Genomic DNA, 20,020 nt, shown 5'->3' with positions numbered 1-20,020 from the left:
CTCTCCTTTCATGTCCTTCAATTCTCATAACTGGAGCATGCTTTCGGTACAATTTGTAGACAACCTTTCGCTCTCTGTATTTTACCCCTGGTGCTTCCTGTATTTCAAAGAGAGTAGTATTGTATTATTACGAAGCGTTTTACGTGACAGAGAGTGACACTTTTTTCTTTGTATGTGTTGGCAGACGGACGCCAAGATGGTCTTCGACGTGATCCAGCGCATGGAGGACACGGAGCCCTTCTCCGAGGAGCTGCTGGCGGCGATGAAACGCCTGTGGGCGGACTCGGGTGTACAGGAGTGCTTCGGTCGCTCCAACGAATACCAGCTCAACGATTCGGCCAAATAGTGAGTATCCCGTCGCTCTCTTCCGTTTTTAGTGGTCGCAGGTGGTCGCTGTCACTGTGGGGCCCAGCAGCTGCAATACAACAACAGACAACACTAGCTCACTTTGCTTACGTATCCCTGTATCCTGGTGCCTTTTGTAAAGGCCTCGTCGCTACTGCTGTGGAGGCCGATTTGCCACTGTTGTTACGGTAGGCCGAGTCTGTGAGTGAGTGGATCGCCGTCTGGTGCAGTACACCGCTAAGACAATTTCTCACTGCCACTATTACACAGCTATGCTCCAGAGTCAGGTAACAGGGTAGGAGAACGAAGGTTCTACAACACTCCAGCAAATTAGTAACAAGTCTGCAACACTACATTTAATGTAACGGAAAAAGGCCTTCAATAGCTAAGTGCAAATAATCGTAGGTAAACTTCACAGTACATAGCAAATGCAATTACAACAATTGTCTGTTCACTAATAATGGTTCACTAAAGGACGTTGCCTGTCTATGTCAGCCCTAGACGATGATCTATAACCAAGTGGGCGAGAGCTGCTCTTCTGTCCGTTGTCGTCCGGTCATTGGCGGATTGTATTCGGCGGGCAATTGGCCGAGGCGAAGTCGATATCTTCATCCACAGCCTCGCCCGTGGCGCTAGTGGAACTCGCGCAAGCGGCGAGTCTCTTTGGGACTGGCACCAGTGGTGTTGCTGCCCTGCCTGTGCCTTCTTCGGACGACAAAATAGTGCCTTGAAGAAAGGTGGAATATTCCTACTGATATACATTACTACATCGAGATATGCTGACGTCAAGTTGTTTATTGAGGACTGCACTGGATATCGGCGAGAGTAAATCCTAAGAGTCTGCACTCCACGGCTACTTTTTGACCTTCCTGGCAGATTAAAACTGTGTGCCAGACCGAGACTCGAACTCGGGACCTTTGCCTTTTTGGAAGGTAGGAGACGAGGTACTGGCGGAATTAAAGCTGTGAGGACGGCTCGTGAGTAGCTCAGTTAGTAGAGCACTTGCCCACGAAAGGCAAAGGTCCCGAGTTCGGGTCTCGGTCTGGCACACAGTTTCAATCTGCCAGGAAGTTTCATATCAGCGCACACTCCGCTGGTGAGTGAAAATATCATTCTGGAAACATCCCCCAGGCTGCGGCTAAGCCATGTCTCCGCAATATCCTTTCATCCAGGAGTGCCAGTTCTGCAAGGTATGCAGGAGAACTTCTGTGAAGTTTGGAAGGTAGCAGACGAGGTACTGGCGGAATTAAAGATGTGAGGATGGGTCGGGAGTCGTGCTTGGGTAGCTCAGTTGGTAGAGCACTTGCCCGCGAAAGGCAAAGGGCCCGGATTTGAGTCTCGGTCCGGCACACAGTTTTAATCTGCCAGGAAGTTTCATATCAGCGCACACTCCGCTACAGAATGAAAATCTCATTCTGGGCTCACTTTTTATTGGAATGGGGGCGTGATAACCCATGTCTTCAAAAAAAAAAAAAATGCCTGGTTGTCCCTATTAGAATTCATCTCCGTGGACCGTAGCGTCTAACACATTCCCAACACCGAAAGTAAGTGTGGTCATTGGGATCGCTACTGTTGTCGCAAAAACAATAAACGTTTTTCGGAGATAAGTAAAAGTAGACCCATTTTTATGATATATCAACGAACTATCAGTCATCTTTGCAAGATACTGACGTCACTTACTTACATAAAGAATGGAAAAATTGGTAGAAGAACTCGGGGAAGATCAGTTTGGGTTTAGCAAAAATGTTTGAGAGCACACGATACAACACAGACCCTAAGAGCTATCGTAGATGACAGGTTGTACATCTACATCTACATCCATACTCCGCAAGCCACCTGACGGTGAGTGGCGGGGGGTACCTTGAGTACCTCTATCGGTTCTCCCCTCTACTCCAGTCTCGTATTGTTCGTGGGAAGAAAGATTGTCGGTATGCCTCTGTGTGGGCTCTAATCTCTCTGATTTTATCCTCATGGTCTCTTCGCGATATAGAAGTAGGAGGGAGCAATATACTGCTAGACTCCTCGGTAAAGGTATGTTTTCGAAACTTCAACAAAAGCCAGTACCGAGCTACTGAGCGTCTCTCCTGTAGAGTCTTCCACTGGAGTTTATCTACCATCTCCGTAACGCTTTCGCGAATACTAAATGATCCGGTAACGAAGCGCGCTGCTCTCCGTTGGAACTTCTCTATCTCTTCTATCAACCCTATCTGATACGAATCCCAAACTGGTGAGCAATATTCAAGGAGTGGGCGAACAAATGTACTGTAAACTACTTCCTTTGTTTTCGGGTTGCATTTCCTTAGGATTCTTCCAATGAATCTCAGTTTGGCATCTGCTTTACCGACGATTAATTTTATATGGTCATTCTATTTTAAATCACGTTAATGCCTACTCCCAGATAATTTAAGGAATTAACTGCATCCAGTTGCTGACTTGCTATATTGTAGCTAAATGATAAAGGATCTTTATTTCTATGTATTAACAGCACATTACACTTGTCTAAATTGAGATTCAGTTGCCATTCCCTGCACCGTGCGTCAATTCGTTGCAGATCCTCCTCCTCTTAAAGAAACGAAACTTATGTTTATACGAAGGTGTTCTGAAAAGTAATGCCTCAGACTTTTTTGTAGAGAAAAATGTTGCATATTTTTAAATGACACAAGGGCTCTTAACATTCTGCATCATTATTCTTCACATCTACATATGAAGGGCTTATTTCAATGGTGGTACAGGTCCATTACCTCCACTTTTCTGTCTGTATTGCTTCTGAAATTAATGAAGCAAACAAACAGAAATAAAGGTTCATCTGTAGCAAGAAGCCATACGCTTGAATATTTCTGGTTTCTCAACTGCAGATTTTTCAGCAGTCATTTAACTTTAGGACTCTGTATCTCAATATGAATAAAAATAGACTTGTGCCACTATTTAAATAAGCCCTTCGTTTATTGCTGGAAAAATATCGCAACACCGCGAAGCAAATGTGCTACATAAACGAAAGTTGGTAGGGATGTTTTAGATCCGGAAGATGACGTCTATTCGAATTTCGCGCCACTAGGAGGATGCGAATCAGTTTAGCTTTAAACACACGCTGTAACGGTCGTGAGCGTTAGTTTCCTCTAAGAGTGGACATGGCGAATTGATGCTAGTCAAGAATGCCTTTAAGGCAGCAAAGACGCCATTATCAACACCTCACCGAGTTTGAACGAGGCCGTGTAATAAGGCTACGAGAAGCTGTATGTTTCGTCAGCAATATTGCGGAAACCCTTGGCAGGAATGTAGCCAATGCACATGATTGCTCGCAGCGGTGGTCACGAGAATGTGCGGTTGCAAGAAGAAAAAAATGGATCTGAACACAATGGGACTTAACATCTGAGGTCATCAGTCCCCTAGAACATAGAACTACTTAAACCTAACTAACCTAAGGACATCACAAAAATCCATACCCGAGGCAGGATTCGAACCTGCGACCGTAGCAGTTGCGCGGTTCCGGACTGAAGCGCCTAGAACCGCTCGGCCACCGCGGCCGGCTGCAAGAAGACCTGGCTCCGGACGGCCACGTGGCACTACCGAGAGGAAAGTCCATCGTTTTCGGTTTATGGCACTAGCGCACCGTATTGTATTTGTAGCAGCAATTTGAGCAGCTGTTGGCACCACAGCGGCACAACGAGCTGTTACAAATCGGTTACGTCAAGGACAGCTACGAGCCAGACGCCCTGTGGCGTGTATTCCACTGACACCAAACCACCGCCATTTGCGGCTTCTGTGGTGTCAAGCGAGTGTTCATTGGAGGGCAGGATGGAGGTCTGTTGTGTTTTCTGATTCAAGTTGTTTCCGCCTAGGCTGCAGTGATGATTGTCTGCGTGCTAGACACACTGAACCTACATCTGTGCCGGCCGCTGTGGCCGAGCGGTTGTAGGCGCTACAGTCTGGAACCGCGTGACCGCTACGGTCGCAGGTTCGAATCCTGCCTCGGGCATGGGCATGTGATGTCCTTAGGTTAATTAGGTTTCAGTACTTCTAAGTTCTACAGGACTGAGGACCTCAGCTGTAAAGTCCCACAGTGCTCAGAGCCATTTGAAGCTACATCTGGAGGTATGGTCTGGTGTGTGATTATGTATGACAGCAAGAGCTCTCTCGTGGTTATCCCACGCACCCTGACTGCAAATTTGTACGTCATCCTTGTGATTCAACAATTTCTGGTGCCATTCATGTAAAGATTCGCTGGGGGTATTTTCCATCAGGATAAAGCTTGTCCACATACAGCTGTTGTATCCTAGCTTGCTTTGTGGGAATATCGACATGTTGCTTTGGCCTGCTCGATCATCAGATATGCCTCCAGTCGAGCATATGTGGTCCGTAGCTCGTGGTCTCGCGCTCGCGTTCTCGCTTCCCGAGCACGGGGTCCCGGGTTCGATTCCCGGCGGGCTCAGGGATTTTGACCTACCTCTGGGTGTTTGTGTTGCTCTTATCATTCATGAAAGTGGCGAGACTGGACTGAGCAAAGGTTTGGAATTTGCACGGGCGCTGCTAGTGCTCTCGTGGTAGCGTTCAAGCTTCCAGAGTACGGGGTCCCGGGTTCGATTCCCGGCGGGGTCACGAATTTTCACCTGCCTCATCGTTTCATCATCATTCATGAAAGTGGCAAGTTTGGACTGAGCAAAGGTTGGGAATATGTACGGGCGCTGATTACCACGCAGTTGAGCACCCCACAAACCAAACATCATCATCATAATAATAATCGAGCACATATGGGACAGCGTCGTACGACAATTCTAGTGTCATCCACAACCACATTAACCGTCCATGTATTGGCTAGCCAAGTGCGACAGGCTTGGAACTCCATCCCACAAACTGACATCTGGCATCTGTATAACACAGTACATCACGTATGCATGCTTGCATTAACATTCTGGCGGTTATGGCAAATGGCTCTGAGCACTATGGGACTTAACATCTGAGGTCATCAGTCCCCTAGAACTTAGAACTACTTAAACCTAACTAACCTAAGGACATCACACACATCCATGCGCGAATCAAATGAAATGGCTCTGAGCACTATGGGACTTAACTTCTGACGGTATCAGTCCCCTAGAACTTCCATGCCCGAGGCAGGATTTGAACCTGCTACCGTATCTGTCGCGCGGTTCCAGACTGAAGCGCTAGAACTGCTCGGCCACAGGGGCCGCTCTTCTGTCGGTTACACAAGTTATTAATGTACTAGTATTTCACATTTGCAGTGGCGTATCTCGCGGTTACATTAACCTGTGATCTTGCTATATGAAGCATTTACATATGTTACCTAGACAAATGTATTCCCGAAATTTCAGTACCCTATTTTTTTTTATTTTTTACTTTTGGTCTTGTGATTCTTGCCGTCAGTGTATTTGCAGCTCTCTAGCGCTAGAGGGCTCCAAATTGTAACCTGTAACACGGCGGTGTGTAATGTAACTATGTCGGTGTGTGAGAAACAGCGTGCTGCAATCGAGTATCAAATTCGAAGAGTTGGTCCACATATGGAGCACCCTCTCCGTCAGCATGGCAATTGGAGACCACACACAAGCGGTACGACATCTGGAGCAATCCAGTACCTCTGGTTCACGTCATCGTTTATCTTGGATACAGTCCCGACTTGAACCCATCCGGTTTTCTTCGTTTCCAAAACTTAAAAAACAACATGGAAGACTTCACTTCATAGTGATGAAGCGATGCAAGCACAGATAGGGTTGTGGCACTGTCAACAAAATCAAACATTCTACAGAGACGGTATCAACAAGCTCTTCTCTCGTTCAGAGAAATGTGATCGTCACCAGGGTGAGTTTGTTGAGAAATAAACATGTATACATGGAGAATAAAGATAATGTTAATAACGTTTGTTGTATTTAAAAAGCTTTTAGAGTTCTCACATAATAATTCTGAGGCATCACTTTTCAGCACGTCCTCATAGCTTTCATGGACTTACAGAAAGCTTTTGACAATGCTGACTGGATAACACGCTTTGAAATGCCGAAGGAAGCAAGAGTAAAATGCAGGGGGCGAATGGTTGTATGCAACTTGTAGAGAAACCAGTCGGCAGTTGTAAGTGTCGAGGGGCGTGAAAGTAAAGCAATGATTGATAAGGGAGTGACATAGGGCTGTAGCCTATCCCGTATGTTATTCAATCTATACATATTGAGCAAACAGTAAAGGAAGCCAAAGAAAAATTAGGAGAAGAGTTTAAGGTTCAGAAAGAAGAAATGACAACCTTGACTTTTGCCAAAGACATTGTAGGTTTGTCAGGGACAGCAACTGACAGAAGCGCAACTGAACAGAATAGATAGCGTCTTGAAAGGAGGATAAAAGATGAACATTAAAAAACCAAAACAAGGGTTACTATATGTTGTGAAATCAGGCGATTCTGAGGGAGTAACGTTAGAAAATGAGATTGTAGAAGTAGTATTAGAAAATGAGATTGTAGAAGTAGTAGATGAAGTTTGCTATTTGGGCAGCAAAATCACTAATGATGGCCGAAGTACAGAGGATATGAAATATAGGCAGGCAATGCAAGAAAAGTGTTTCTTTAGAAGAGAAATTTTCAAACACCGAATATAAATTTAAGTGCTAGGAAGTCGTTTCTGAACCCATTTGTCAGGATCGCGTCTACATCTACATGATTACTCTTCAATTCACACTTAAGTGACTGCTCGAGGGTTCTTCGAACCACCTTCAGACTCTTTCTCTCACTAAGAGAGCGTGGGAGAAATGAACACTCAATTTTTTTTGTACGCTCTCTGATTTCTTTTCTTTCGTTACGATGATCATTTCTCGCTATGTAGGCTGGCAACAATAAAATATTTTCCTATTCAGAGCAGAAAGTTGGTGATTGAAATTTCATGATGTATCACCGCAGTGAAAAACGCCTTTGTTTTAACGATTGCCATCCAAACTTGCTTATCTCATTCGTCATACTATCTCCCCTATTCCGCGATAATACAAAACGAGCTGTACTTCTTTGGGCTTTTTCGATCATCTTGTCTCATTAGGATCCCATAAAGCCCCCCAATACTCTAGCAGAGGACTGACAAGAGTAGTGAAAGCAATCTATTTATAGACGTGTTGCATGTTTTATGCGTTCTGGCAATAAAAAGCTTTCTTTGTTTCGCCTTCCGCACAGTATTATCTATTAGACTGTAAATAACAGCTTCTGGTGCAAACAATCTGTGGACTGCCCAGATTGTCTGTTAAATCGCTTATATAGATTACGCACAACACAGGGTCTTTAACACTTCCTTGGGAAACGCCAGATATCAGTTCCATTTTACTCGTTGATTTTACGTCGTTTACTACGCACTGTGTCCTTTCTGACAGGAAATCATGAATCCAGTCGCTCGCCTGAGACGATACTCCATAGGCACGAAATTTTATTGGAAGCCTCTTGTACGGAAGTGAAATGTGATCGAGAAACGGTTGAGACAAGAAAACACGAGAAGCTTTTGAAATGTGTTGCTGAAGATAAGATGGGTAGATCGCGTAGCAACTGAAGAGGTACTAAATAGTTTTGGAGAGAAAATTTTTTGGCACAACTTGACTAAAAGAAGGGATTGGTTGACAGGACACCTTCTGAGACTTCAAGGGATCACTAGTTTAGTACCGGAGGGAAATGTGGGGGTTGGGGGAGACGAAGATGTGGTTCAAATGGCTCTGAGCACTATTTGACTTAACTTCTGAGGTAATCAGTCCCATAGAACTTAGAACTACTTAAATCTAACTAAACTAAGGACATCACACACATCCATGCTCGAGGCAGGATTCTAACCTGCGACCGTAGCGGTCACGTGGCTCCAGAGTGTAGCGCCTAGAACCGCTCAACCACTCTGGCCGGCGACAAAGATGTGGACAGTAAGCAGTTTCAAATGGACGAGGGTTGTAGTAGCTATACGGAGATGAAGAGACGAGCGCGTATATACAGTAGCGTGGAGAGCTTCATCAACTTGTCTTCGAACTGAATACCATAAAAACAACAACATAATTTTTGTTTTTCCATTGCTGGTTTTAAGTCGCCTAGTGACTCATCGTCGTGTGATACGCAGTTGTTCATGATTGTTTGTAGACGTCTGGGTCGCTGTGTGGCTGTGGCAAGAGAGGAAAATCGAAGCAAATAAGCAATGAATGTGGCGAGGTACAAGGAATTATTAACGTCGTAAGGTCTGTTTGATGGCATTACTTAGAGTTATTTGAATCAAGTCAGAAACACCCTCAGCTCTGATCTCTAGCCCTTTAACTGCTCTGACGTGTTAACGCTCGCGCCTTTGTACCTGTCCCTAAGTGCTCTGAATGTGTTTACGCTCGCCACCAGTCCTTCTACCTGGTACTCTGAACGTGTCTACGCGTAGACACTGGACCAGCACTCTGAATTGGTCGGATATGAGTGTTGTTATCGACCTGAACAGGAATTACTCTTTTCATGAATGCTTTCCATTTATCTCAGTAGTGGCAACAGTGCGAACAAGATACCTCACTGGGGAAGGGGCTGATGTCCGCCGCGCTTGGCGGTAATTAAAGCAACCGCCAATTAAGGCGGCTGCTTGTGCAATGGACTGCACGTCTCAGACGGGCCACGTAGGAGGCAACTTGTCAAAGATGTGGTCAGCCGCCAGGTCTGGCGTACGGCGTACCTGTCTTCGCAGAGTACTGCCTGCTCAGCGTCCACAGCCGGTTGAGTTTCTAAATCTGTACACCCATCCTCTGCTAGCCACCTCATAATGTGATAGGAAAAGGCCTCCTGTTACCACTATTATTTGCCGCCTTGTAACTCTTGGGGTTAGTCTTCCTCTAACTGTCGCTTCTCCCGCTACTCTCGGATAAGAAATTTCGTACCTCCAGGCTACTGTATCTCGGGTGGCCACTATAGTTCAAATGGTTCAAATAGCTCTGAGCGCTATGGGACTTAACTTCTGAGGTCATCAGTCCCCTAGAACTTAGAACTACTTAATCCTAACTAACCTAAGGACATCACACACATCCATGCCCGAGGTAGGATTCGAACCTACGACCGTAGCGGTCGCGCGATTCCAGACTGCAGCGCCTAGAACCGCTCGGCCACCCCGGCCGGCGTCACTGTTGTAAACCATAGACTAGGAAGCAGGAGACAGACGAGGGTAACTACACATGCTACAGAATATAAACAGACAGTTCTATAATTGAAAAATCAAACACGTCTACTTATCTTTTGAGATGCAGTCATGGAGAACATAACAGGCATTTCCAATCTCTGAATAAAGTCTTTTGTCAAGTCAACAGTTAACTACGAGACTAATTCGGAATGTAAGGAACGATTGGTCGCGAAACGGAAAATGCAGTGTAAATCTGATGAAGCTTTCCACAGATGCGTTGGGCACTGTGTGTAGTATGGCCGACGATCGCGTAATGTCGCTCTTTTCAGTTCTGAGCTCACAGTGAGAACGTAAAGATAGCTCCAAATTAGCTTCTCCGCCAAGTATGAGGGCGTGGCGAAAGATTTCGCCTGGAGCTATGCAATCCACATAGCATGACTGTCATGCTGTTCGTTCTCCACGACAATTCTCGGCCGCTAACTGCAGGGGCAATGAAGATGCTCCTGAGCGTTTTCGATGGGAAATGTTCGATCACCCACAATACAGCCCGTAACTGGCTACCCCTGAGGTTCATCTCTGCTCAAATGAACCGCTGGCTATGAAGACAATATTTTGACACAGACAACGAGCCGCAGTCCAGAGCAGAAAATTGTCGAAAGGCACTGGCGACTGTCTTCTATAAAGCAGGAATTGAAAAGTTGGTACAACGCTACGACAGATAAGTCTGAGTGGCGACTGTGTAGAGAAGTAGCTGGAAGGTGTAGCTAACCGTTGCAAATAAAACAGTTTTGATTTGCACTGTGGCTTTCATTTTACGACCTGTCGTTCCTTACTTTCCGTATAGCCCTCGTATCTTTCTAGCTGGGCTGGTTCTCGCTGACCTAACTAATTATAATGTTGGCAGCCGCTGTCCCGTGGAGCTGAGCTATCCAAATGAGTAGACTATCAGCGCGGACTAACTGGCCCGCGAGCGCTATCTTCAGCGCCGGAGAAGGTGCTGGTAACCGTACAGAGAGGGGAGCTGTGGCGTCTGATTTGCGGGGTCCGCAGATGCCCACGTTCTCGCTGGCGGGCTTTTAACGGCCAGCATACGAGTGGTCTCTTGCGATGACACCACACATACAAATTCTCCTGTCACCATTATCGTGGTAGCGAGGAGCTTCTCGCCGTACTGCAGGTGTTCTGCGCAAACTTTCTGCATGGATAAACTGGCGTATTCGTCTTTTGGATTTGCTCCTCTTGTATCTCTTCCGCGTTTGTCGTTAAAATTATTGGATATAGGTTCCGTCTTTTATGCAAAACAGTATTTTTTATTGTAATCCAAACATGTTTCAGCACCCCTGTGCAGCCGGCCGGCGTGGCCGAGCGGTTCTAGGCGCTACAGTCGGAAACCGCGCGACAACGTCGGTAAAGCAGATGCCACACTGAGATTCATTGGAAGAATCCTAAGGAAATGCAATCCGACAACAAAGGAAGTAGGTTACAGTACGCTTGTTCGCCCACTGCTTGAATACTGCTCAGCAGTGTGGGATCCGCACCAGATAGGGTTGATAGAAGAGATAGAGAAGATCCAACGGAGAGCAGCGCGCTTCGTTACAGGATCATTTAGTAATCGCGAAAGCGTTACGGAGATGATAGATAAACTCCAGTGGAAAACTCTGCAGGAGAGACGCTCAGTAGCTCGGTACGGGCTTGTGTTAAAGTTTCGATAACATACCTTCACCGAAGAGTCAAGCAGTATATTGCTCCCTCCTACGTATATCTCGCGAAGAGACCATGAGCATAAAATCAGAGAGATTAGAGCCCACACAGAAGCATACCGACAATCCTTCTTTCCACGTACAATACGAGACTGGAATAGAAGGGAGAACCGATAGAGGTACTCAGGGTACCCTCCGCCACACACCGTCAGGTGGTTTGCGGAGTATGGATGTAGATGTAGATGTAGACCAGTACGGTCGCAGGTTTGAATCCTGCCTGAGGCATAGATGTGTGTGATATCCTTAGGTTAGTTAGGTTTAAGTAGTTCTAAGTTCTAGAAGTTAAGTCCCGTAGTGCTCAGAGCCATTTGAACCCTTTTTTCTCGGCCAATTTAGGTTGAAAGAATGCAGTATTTGTTGCGGGACACCGTGGAATATTCCCGCTTCAGCCCCTATAGTTTCGTGAAGATCCAATGGTTCAAATGGCTCTGAGCACTACGGGACTTAACTGCTGAGGTCATCAGTCCCCTAGAACTTAGAACTGCTTAAACCTAACTAACCTAAGGACATCACACAACACCTGAAGTTCCAATACATGTCGGCGCAATGCATAGCCTTCAAAATAGCGTCTGTAACGGAGATGCGTTCCGCGCTGAAGGCTGTAATGAGTTTCTTTTGGCGAAAAACCAGAGCAACGCAAATATTCATAGACACTCGCAGAATGTATACGGACACTTGCCAGTGAACAAAACCACGGTGAGCCGTTGGGCCAGGCGTCCATCATCATGAGGTCGCGCATACCTGTCCGATCTGCCGCGTGCCGGGCAGCCGCATACAGCAGTGACGTCTGAAGTGTTGGAACGTGCGGACAGTCTTATTTGAGGTGGCTGCCGGATCACAGTGGAACACCTCGCTGCGCGACTGGACGTATCTGTTGTTAGTGGGGACACACTCGTCCACCGGATGGGGTACTCAAATGTTTGTGCCCGCTAGGTTCCACACCGCTTAACACAAGACCATGAACAGCAACGAAAGAGTATCTGTGCGAAACTGCCTGCCGTTAAGTGACTGATCATGACAATTTTTTGTCGAATATCGTCACAGACGATGAAACAAGGGTTCATCACTTCGAACCGGATAGAAAACGGCAATACATGAAGTGTCGCCACTACACCTCTACTCCGAAGTAAAAGTTCAAAGCCGCCCCCCTCAGCCGGTAAAGTCTTGGCAGCGGTCTTCTGAGACTCTGAAGGGATTGTTCTGTACGATGTCCTCCATCATAGTGCAACGATCAACACTGAAGTGTATTGTGCTACCCTCAAGAACTTCTCCTTCTCCAGGACAACGCAAGGCCTCACACAAGTCTGCACAGCAAACAGGAGCTGACAAAACTTCTTCGGACTGTTCTTCTTCGACAAGCGCCGGCACGGAGATCAAGAACGATACAGCAGAGACGGCTGTGAGCCGACGTCAGCCAACAGCACGCTGGCTATGACGTCAGCACGACAGGAGCGGCCTCTACACGAAGGGAATACAAGCGGCGCGCCGCCTAGCCTCGGCCGCATTCTCGCTCGCCGCGCCAACGTACCTGGACGCCCGAAGGGAAAACGAGGAGAACAAGTTGCCGCGATCGTTAGCCTCCTGGCCAAGCGCTCGGGCTGGACAGCAAGCAGAAGAGAAATAAACCTGTTCAGTGCTTCCGCTGTCAGAAGCTGGGGCACTTCGCCGCGGACTGCACAGGAGTACAAGCGTGTTTGAAGTGTGCAAAGTCGCACCTCACACGCGAGTGCACGAAGCCTAGTGTGGTGTGCGTACTGTCAGACCTTCGGTACACACACCATCAGATTATTTGACTTGTCGCTCTAACGAAGTAGGCGAGTGTCAGCAATATGTCTCGTGGTCTTATCGTGGCGTGTTTATCTTCTGCCGTTAGGTCAGACGATAAAAATGCCACTTAGAGTAGCAGATTGACGGTGACCAATTTTAAACAGAACTTGATTAATTTTCACACACATTTATTAAGATGATAAAAAGCATAGAAATAACTTAACTTGGTTCTGGATGCTATTTACAATTGACAATCTGAAGTTCCTTTGGTCTTGGTACGTTAATCTTATTCTCACATATCCCTGATACTTGACGATGTGTCTATTCATTTATCTTCATGCCTATGTACAGGAATATGGTAGTCTTATTAGGCGCAGACTGAAACTTGACTACAGACTAATGCACAAAGATGCAGACTGGTGCAGACGAATGCAGACTGACTAATCGGAGGTCTGTACACTCGTTATAATACCTCGCGCGTTCAGGTATCGCTGCGCGAGTGTGATCCGCGAGGAGAAAAGGCTCTACGTTAGCAGCAATCTCATTGGCTGCGTTACACATTAATACGCGTATCGGCGGAAGCAGAATTTGGTCCGACTGTAAGACAGCGCGGAGACGGACGAGCGCTGCGCCTGCGCTGCTGTGCTTAGCGGGGCGCGCTCTAGTGGGAAAGTTGTGTACGCGCTGACTACACGGAACTGTGTACACAACACCTAGGGACGCCGCTGCTCCATGTTATAATTGCGGCAGTGCACCCTCCGCCAAGCACCGTGGCTGCAGTTATCTCAAGAGCTGTGGGAAGGGGCGGCACACACGCCGACGACGGATTACCGCGCAAGAAGCGGTGGCATTGGACCAAGACGCGGTAAACGCTCCGCCTGCGCATCATGCCACTGGCACTTCTGATGGTGCTGTCGCGAGTGGAGGATCGTGCAGCTGCAATCCCGACAGCATTCGCAAGATCGATGATGCAGTCGCCAAATCTGCCATGGCAGAGGAGAGGACTGCACTTCGGGCCGAGGTGGACGAGTACGCCTCCAGCTCGCGCGAGTTGCTGGCCTCCGAGAGCCAAGGGGCGAGAGTTACGACTGCCACCATCGCCACGGAGACGGACGCTCTCTCGGCTCCTGCGTAACGCAGGGCGCTAGGGGGGGTGCCCGAGGAGGTGGCGAATGATAAGTCTGCCCCCTCCTCGAAAAGGGAGGGCCTACGGAAACAAGATTCCGAGCCAGTTCCTCCAGCAACACGGGATGACGTGACCAGAGGCACCGAAACGCCCGCCCGGTCTCCCGAGGACAAGGCGGAACAGCCGCTGCTGGGAGATGAAGACACAGCTGCTCCGCCAAGACACAGAAGAGGTAGTCAATATGCCGCCAGCAGAGACACAGATTACTGCGCCGGGGCTACTGAAGATGGTCGCAAAATCATTGCGTGACAACACGCACGCGTATCACAATACCCCGTACCTTTTACCGACTAAGCCTCTTCCACCCCATAAGCCTTATGATTGGCCGAACGGTGTGGCCGAGCGGTTCTAGGCCCTTCAGTCCGGAACCGCGCGTCTGCTACGGTCACAGGTTCGAATCCTCCTTCGGGCATGGATGTGTGTGATGTCCTTAGGTTAATTAGGTTTAAGTAGTTCTAAGTTCTCAGGGACTGATGACCTCAGATGTTAAGTCCCATAGATCTCAGAGCCATTTTGAACCTTACGAGTTCGGTTGGGCAATTGCAAATCTGACCGCCGTCGTTCCCAAGAGGGACTTGGACCTTATAAACCGCTTCCCTATTTTTACCGACTGTGACTGGCAGCGCATAATCGCTGCTATTCCGAGAGTTAAGCAGAAGAAGAAGAACAAACATTCTTCTTCCTCGTGCCGCTAGTTTCCTAGCACCCACTGTATTTTATCCTGTCGAGCTCAGACAAGTTTTAGCTAACCCTTTTAATCCCAGTCAATTTTATCTTATATTCGTGGAGTAAATGTCAGTTGACAACAGACACCGATATTGTAGACCATCTCAGGGGATGTTGTCCATAGCAGAGAGAAGAGAGATCGCCTCGGCTGTTCTAGAAGAACCGCACTAGAAGACCGGACTAGAAGACGAGCCGTGAGTTGTGTGAGCTGTTATTGATTGCTTAGATGGAAATTGTATACATTGAAGGATAAAGATTATTTGCGCTTCGCCAGATGCTTGCGACACGTCATAGTACATGAAATTTACGTATTATCAATTCAGTTCTACATCTACATTTATACTCCGCAAGCCACCCAACGGTGTGGCGGAGGGCACTTTACGTTCCACTGTCATTACCTCCCTTTTCTGTTCCAGTCGCGTATGGTTCGCGGGAAGAACGACTGTCTGAAAGCCTCCTTTCGCGCTCGAATCTCTCTAATTTTACACTCGTGATCTCCTCGGGAGGTATAAGTAGGCGGAAGCAATATATTCGATACCTCATCCAGAAACGCACCCTCTCGAAACCTAGCGAGCAAGCTACACCGCGATGCAGAGCGCCTCTCTTGAAGAGTCTGCCACTTGAGTTTGCTGAACATCTCCGTAGCCCTATCACGGTTACCAAATAACCCTGTGACGAAACGCGCCGCTCTTCTTTGGATCTCCTCTATCTCCTCCGTGAACCCGATCTGGTACGGATCCCACACTGATGAGCAATACTCAAGTATAGGTCGAACGAGTGTTTTGTAAGCCACCTCCTTTGTTGATGGACTACATTTTCTAAGGACTCTCCCAATGAATCTCAACCTGGCACCCGCCTTACTAACAATTAATTTTATATGATCATTCCACTTCAAATCGTTCCGCACGCATACTCCCAGATATTTTACAGAAGTAACTGCTACCAGTGTTTGTTCCGCTATAATATAATCATACAATAAAGGATCCTTCTTTCTATGTATTCGCAATACATTGCATTTATCTATGTTAAGGGTCAGTTGCCACTCCCTGCACCAAGTGCCTATCCGCTGCAGATCTTCCTGCATTTCGCTACAATTTTCTAATGCTGCAATTTCTCTGTATACTACAGCATCATCAGCGAAAAGCCGCATGGAACTTCCGACACTATCTACTAGGTCTTTTATATATATTGTGAAATGCAATAGTCCCATAACACTCCCATGTGGCACGGCAGACGTTACCTTAACGTCTGTAGACGTCTCTCCATTGATAACAACATGCTGTGTTCTGTTTGCTAAAAACTCTTCAATCCAGCCACACAGCTGGTCTGATATTCCGTAGGCTCCTACTTTGTTTATCAGCGACGGTGCGGAACTGTATCGAACGCCTTCCGGAAGTCAAGGAAAATAGCATCTTCCTGGAAGCCTGTATCTAATATTTTCTGGGTCTCGTGAACGACTAAAGCGAGTTGGGTCTCACACAATCGCTGTTTCCGAAATCCATGTTGATTCCTATATAGTAGATTCTGGGTTTCCAAAAACGACATGATACGCGAACAAAAAACATGTTCTAAAATTGTACAACAGTTACTGTATTAAACTCCATATATATGATTCCCTTGTATGTTGTCTAGCTGTCCGAGAAAGCAGCTTCCTAGGCACTCTATGTTACACCAGTGGGCATTATTCCACAATTCTTTTTCATCTTCCCTACAGCCAGGATCTCGCACCTTCCGATTTCCGTCTGTCTGGCCCAATGAAGAACGTGATCCGTGGGAAGCAGCATGTGAATGATGGGGAAGTTATTGATGCAGCAAGACCGCTCCGACGCCGACCAGTGGAGTGCTACCACACGAGCAAACAGACCCTCCCAGTAAGGTGGCGTAAGGCTGTCCAACTGATGGGGATTATGTTTAAAAATAGCGTTTTGTAGCCAAAGGATTGCGGAATAATATGGTGTATTGGAATCCTGACTAAAAGCAACCTGCTTTCAGAAAACAAGTGTAGCATTACTGCCGAAAATTCTTACGGGTTGTATGGCCGTGGTCCATCTAACTCTTCTATCCCTGACGTTTCGTCCAAAGCCATCGAAATTTATAAACATGGGGATAATTTTAAAAGAAAGAACAAGCTATAAAACTCAGCGATGTATGGACAGTGGCGCTACAGAATCAATTAGAAGTTTCTGTCTTTGACGTACTATGATCGATAGTTATATTTTATCCTTGACAAGATTTATCTCTGCTATCGCGTGAAATCCAGACCACGCCCACTTTCCACGGTGTTTAGGCCGTTCTTCGACATCCGACTCGTCAGTCAGCAAGACTCAGCACAACCAAGAACTCCTCCGAAGATGTCCGACCGGGAAGAATTTTCGTCAGCTGAAACATCCGGTCGTGAAAGCCTTCGTTGTATGTTGCATTACTTATTGAACGTCGCTCGCAGATGACGGATAGGATAATACGAGCTTTTATGAGGCGTCGAGCAACAATTAATTTGGTAATGGAGTGAGTAAGGCTTGAACAGAGGTTGAAGTGGATGTATGTTACAGTCGCCACGCCGAGATTAGCAGACTCGCGCACGACACGGTAGTGTAGAGAGCTGCATCAAAACGGTAGTAGCTACCACTGGATGTGTGATTCGGCTCTTTCATTATTTAATCAATCATAACGGCACATTCAGACTAAAAGAAGTAGGGCATTTACACACCTTAATAGCTTTCAGCACGAAACAGGTCCTGTTGGATTCGCCTACGTGTTCAGGCTACCCGCGAAGCAAAAGCGCTGTACGAGCAGGACAATAACCGCATCCTAGAATTTCGCTGCAGTCCTCTCACTTAAGCTCATGAACCAATTCTGTGGGCTAGTCATCAGTGTTCCTTACGCCGAAGTTTTCATTGGTTACTCTACAGTATTCAAGTATCTCAGGGAATTACAGGTGTATAGGTGATGACTGCAAACACAGCATATTCAGATAGTAATCTTCTGTCTATCTAACAAAGAAAAAAATTCAAAATACATTTGGTTTTATGTGAAGTTAATTATGAAATTAAATCGTCTATTCTCTTGCTCAATCAACATCATAACACCGAAATGGAGGAAGACTGTAAGAACGATGAAATACTGGGTTCCTCTTTCCACTCATTTAAAATCTGTCAACACAAGAAAGGTCACTGGATGTGATTGGAAACCCGCACAGAATGTTGATTGGCACTAACACGTAAAGCCGACCACCAAGTGAGAAACGTCTTAAAATAGGCCGTAAGCCAATCCGTTAGGAAATCCTTTCTAAAATTATTTGTCTGTCATCAGAAGATCAAAACAAACTGCAAAACGATTTAGAAACGATAGCTGAAAGTGCGAAAAGTGACAGTTGACCCTAAATAACGAAAAGTGTGAGGTCACCCACGTTAGTGCTAAAAGGAACTCGTTAAACTTCTGTTACACGATAAATCAGTCTAAACTAAAAGCCGTAACTTCAACTAAATATATAGGTATTGCAATTACTAACATCTTAAATTGGAAGGAACACATGGAAAATGTGGGGAAGGCTAACCAAAGGCTGCGTTTTATTGGCAAGACACTTAGAAAATGAAACAGACCTACTAAGGAGACTGCCTACACTACACTTGCCCGCCCTCTTAGAAACTGCTTCGCGGTGTGGGATCCTTACCAGACAGGACTGACAGAGTACATCGAAAAAGTTCAAAGAAAGGCAGTACGTTTTATATTATCGCGAAATATGGGAGAGAGTGTCACAGAATCGATACAGGATTTGGGCTGGACATTATTAAAACAAAGGCGTTTTTAGTTGCGACGGAATCTTCTTACGAGATTCCAATCACCAACTTTATCCTCCGAATGCGAAAATATTTTGTTGACCCTGACCTACATAGGGAGGAACGACCACCACGATAAAATAAGGGAAATCAGAGCTCGTACGAAAAGGTGCAGGTTTTCAGTCTTTCCGCGAGGTGTACGAGATTGGAATAATAGAGAATTGTGAAGGTCCTTCTATGTACCCTCTGCCAGGCAGTTGAGTGTGATTTGCATAGTATCCATGTAGATGTAGATGTCTGAGATGTAGCCTTGTATAGAAATGAAAAGATTGTAAAATGGTACACACAAGAACGTAATACAAACTTTTGAAATGTGACATCAAGAAATCGTTAACATGGAGATGGGTGGTAAAGATTGTAGAGAGGTGCCAAAGATTGAATGTCGTAATTAGGTTCAAAGGATATAATGTATAGTAGTTATGCAGAGGTGAAATGGCATGTAGAGCTGCATCGATCCAATATTCGGGACTGACGGCTGCTACAGCAACCACAAGTACAATAACACCAACTTTCAAGTCGAGAGCCAGTGGCCAATGTAAAGGTGACGATTCTCACGAATTGTTGAGAGAGATTAAGTTCCAATACTAGTCAACTAACACACTACATCCTCCCATATATCGACTACGAGACAAGACCGTAAAATTAGAGATACGATGGTAAATCGACAGTTACCCCCACATAACATTACCCGAGAATGGAGTACGAGGAGAAATAATGATGCACTATCTATGTCTTCATATTTACATATGCAGTCTTTAAGACACTGTAAAGTGCAACGCGGACGGTGAATCGTACCAAAATTACAGATTCTATTTTCTATGCATTTGTATATTAAGTGAGGAAAAATGCCTGTCTATGTGCCTCTGTGCGGGCCCTTATCTCTTATAGCATATTCTCACGATCCCTAGGCGATGTATATGACGGTGGTCGCACAGTCTTATTCGAAAATGTCTTCTCTGAATTAATCCAACAAGTGTAAACTTTTTCTTAAAATCTTCCACACTATCGTCATTGGTAACTGAAGTTCAAGACTTGGTTTCCATACAGAGCTCTTATGTTCACGAATGTAATTTGCTCTGAGATGGTCGGATTCCTCTTCAAACACTTTTGATTGTCTCATGCTTTTCCATTACCACATATACCTGGGCATTTTGAACTGAGTACATCATCGTCGGATGTTTTTGCTGCATCGGTGATCACAGTTAAAATTTTAACGAAACGCACTTTGAACTAAAATTACAGATTCACTCTTAGCAAACTGCAGAACTCAAAACTCTCTACGCTCTGGATTCGCCATTTTGCATATGTGGA

General features: G+C 46.1%; 1 protein-coding gene across 2 annotated transcripts in view; it reads left to right on the top strand.

Annotated features, from left to right (window-relative positions):
• Nucleotides 1-20,020, top strand: part of LOC126272036 (guanine nucleotide-binding protein G(o) subunit alpha) — a 929,986-nt gene that overhangs the window by 761,887 nt on the left and 148,079 nt on the right. For both annotated transcript variants that reach the window (XM_049974548.1, XM_049974549.1), the window contains exon 4: nucleotides 185-345. In XM_049974548.1, coding sequence (XP_049830505.1) covers nucleotides 185-345 — 161 coding nt within the window. The remainder of the gene's footprint in view (nucleotides 1-184; nucleotides 346-20,020) is intronic.

This window comes from Schistocerca gregaria, chromosome 5 (genome assembly GCF_023897955.1).
Source record: "Schistocerca gregaria isolate iqSchGreg1 chromosome 5, iqSchGreg1.2, whole genome shotgun sequence".
NCBI lineage: Eukaryota > Metazoa > Arthropoda > Insecta > Orthoptera > Acrididae > Schistocerca > Schistocerca gregaria.
The sequence above is the reverse complement of the archived record's forward strand: the minus strand, read 5'-3'. Positions and strand labels throughout refer to the sequence as shown.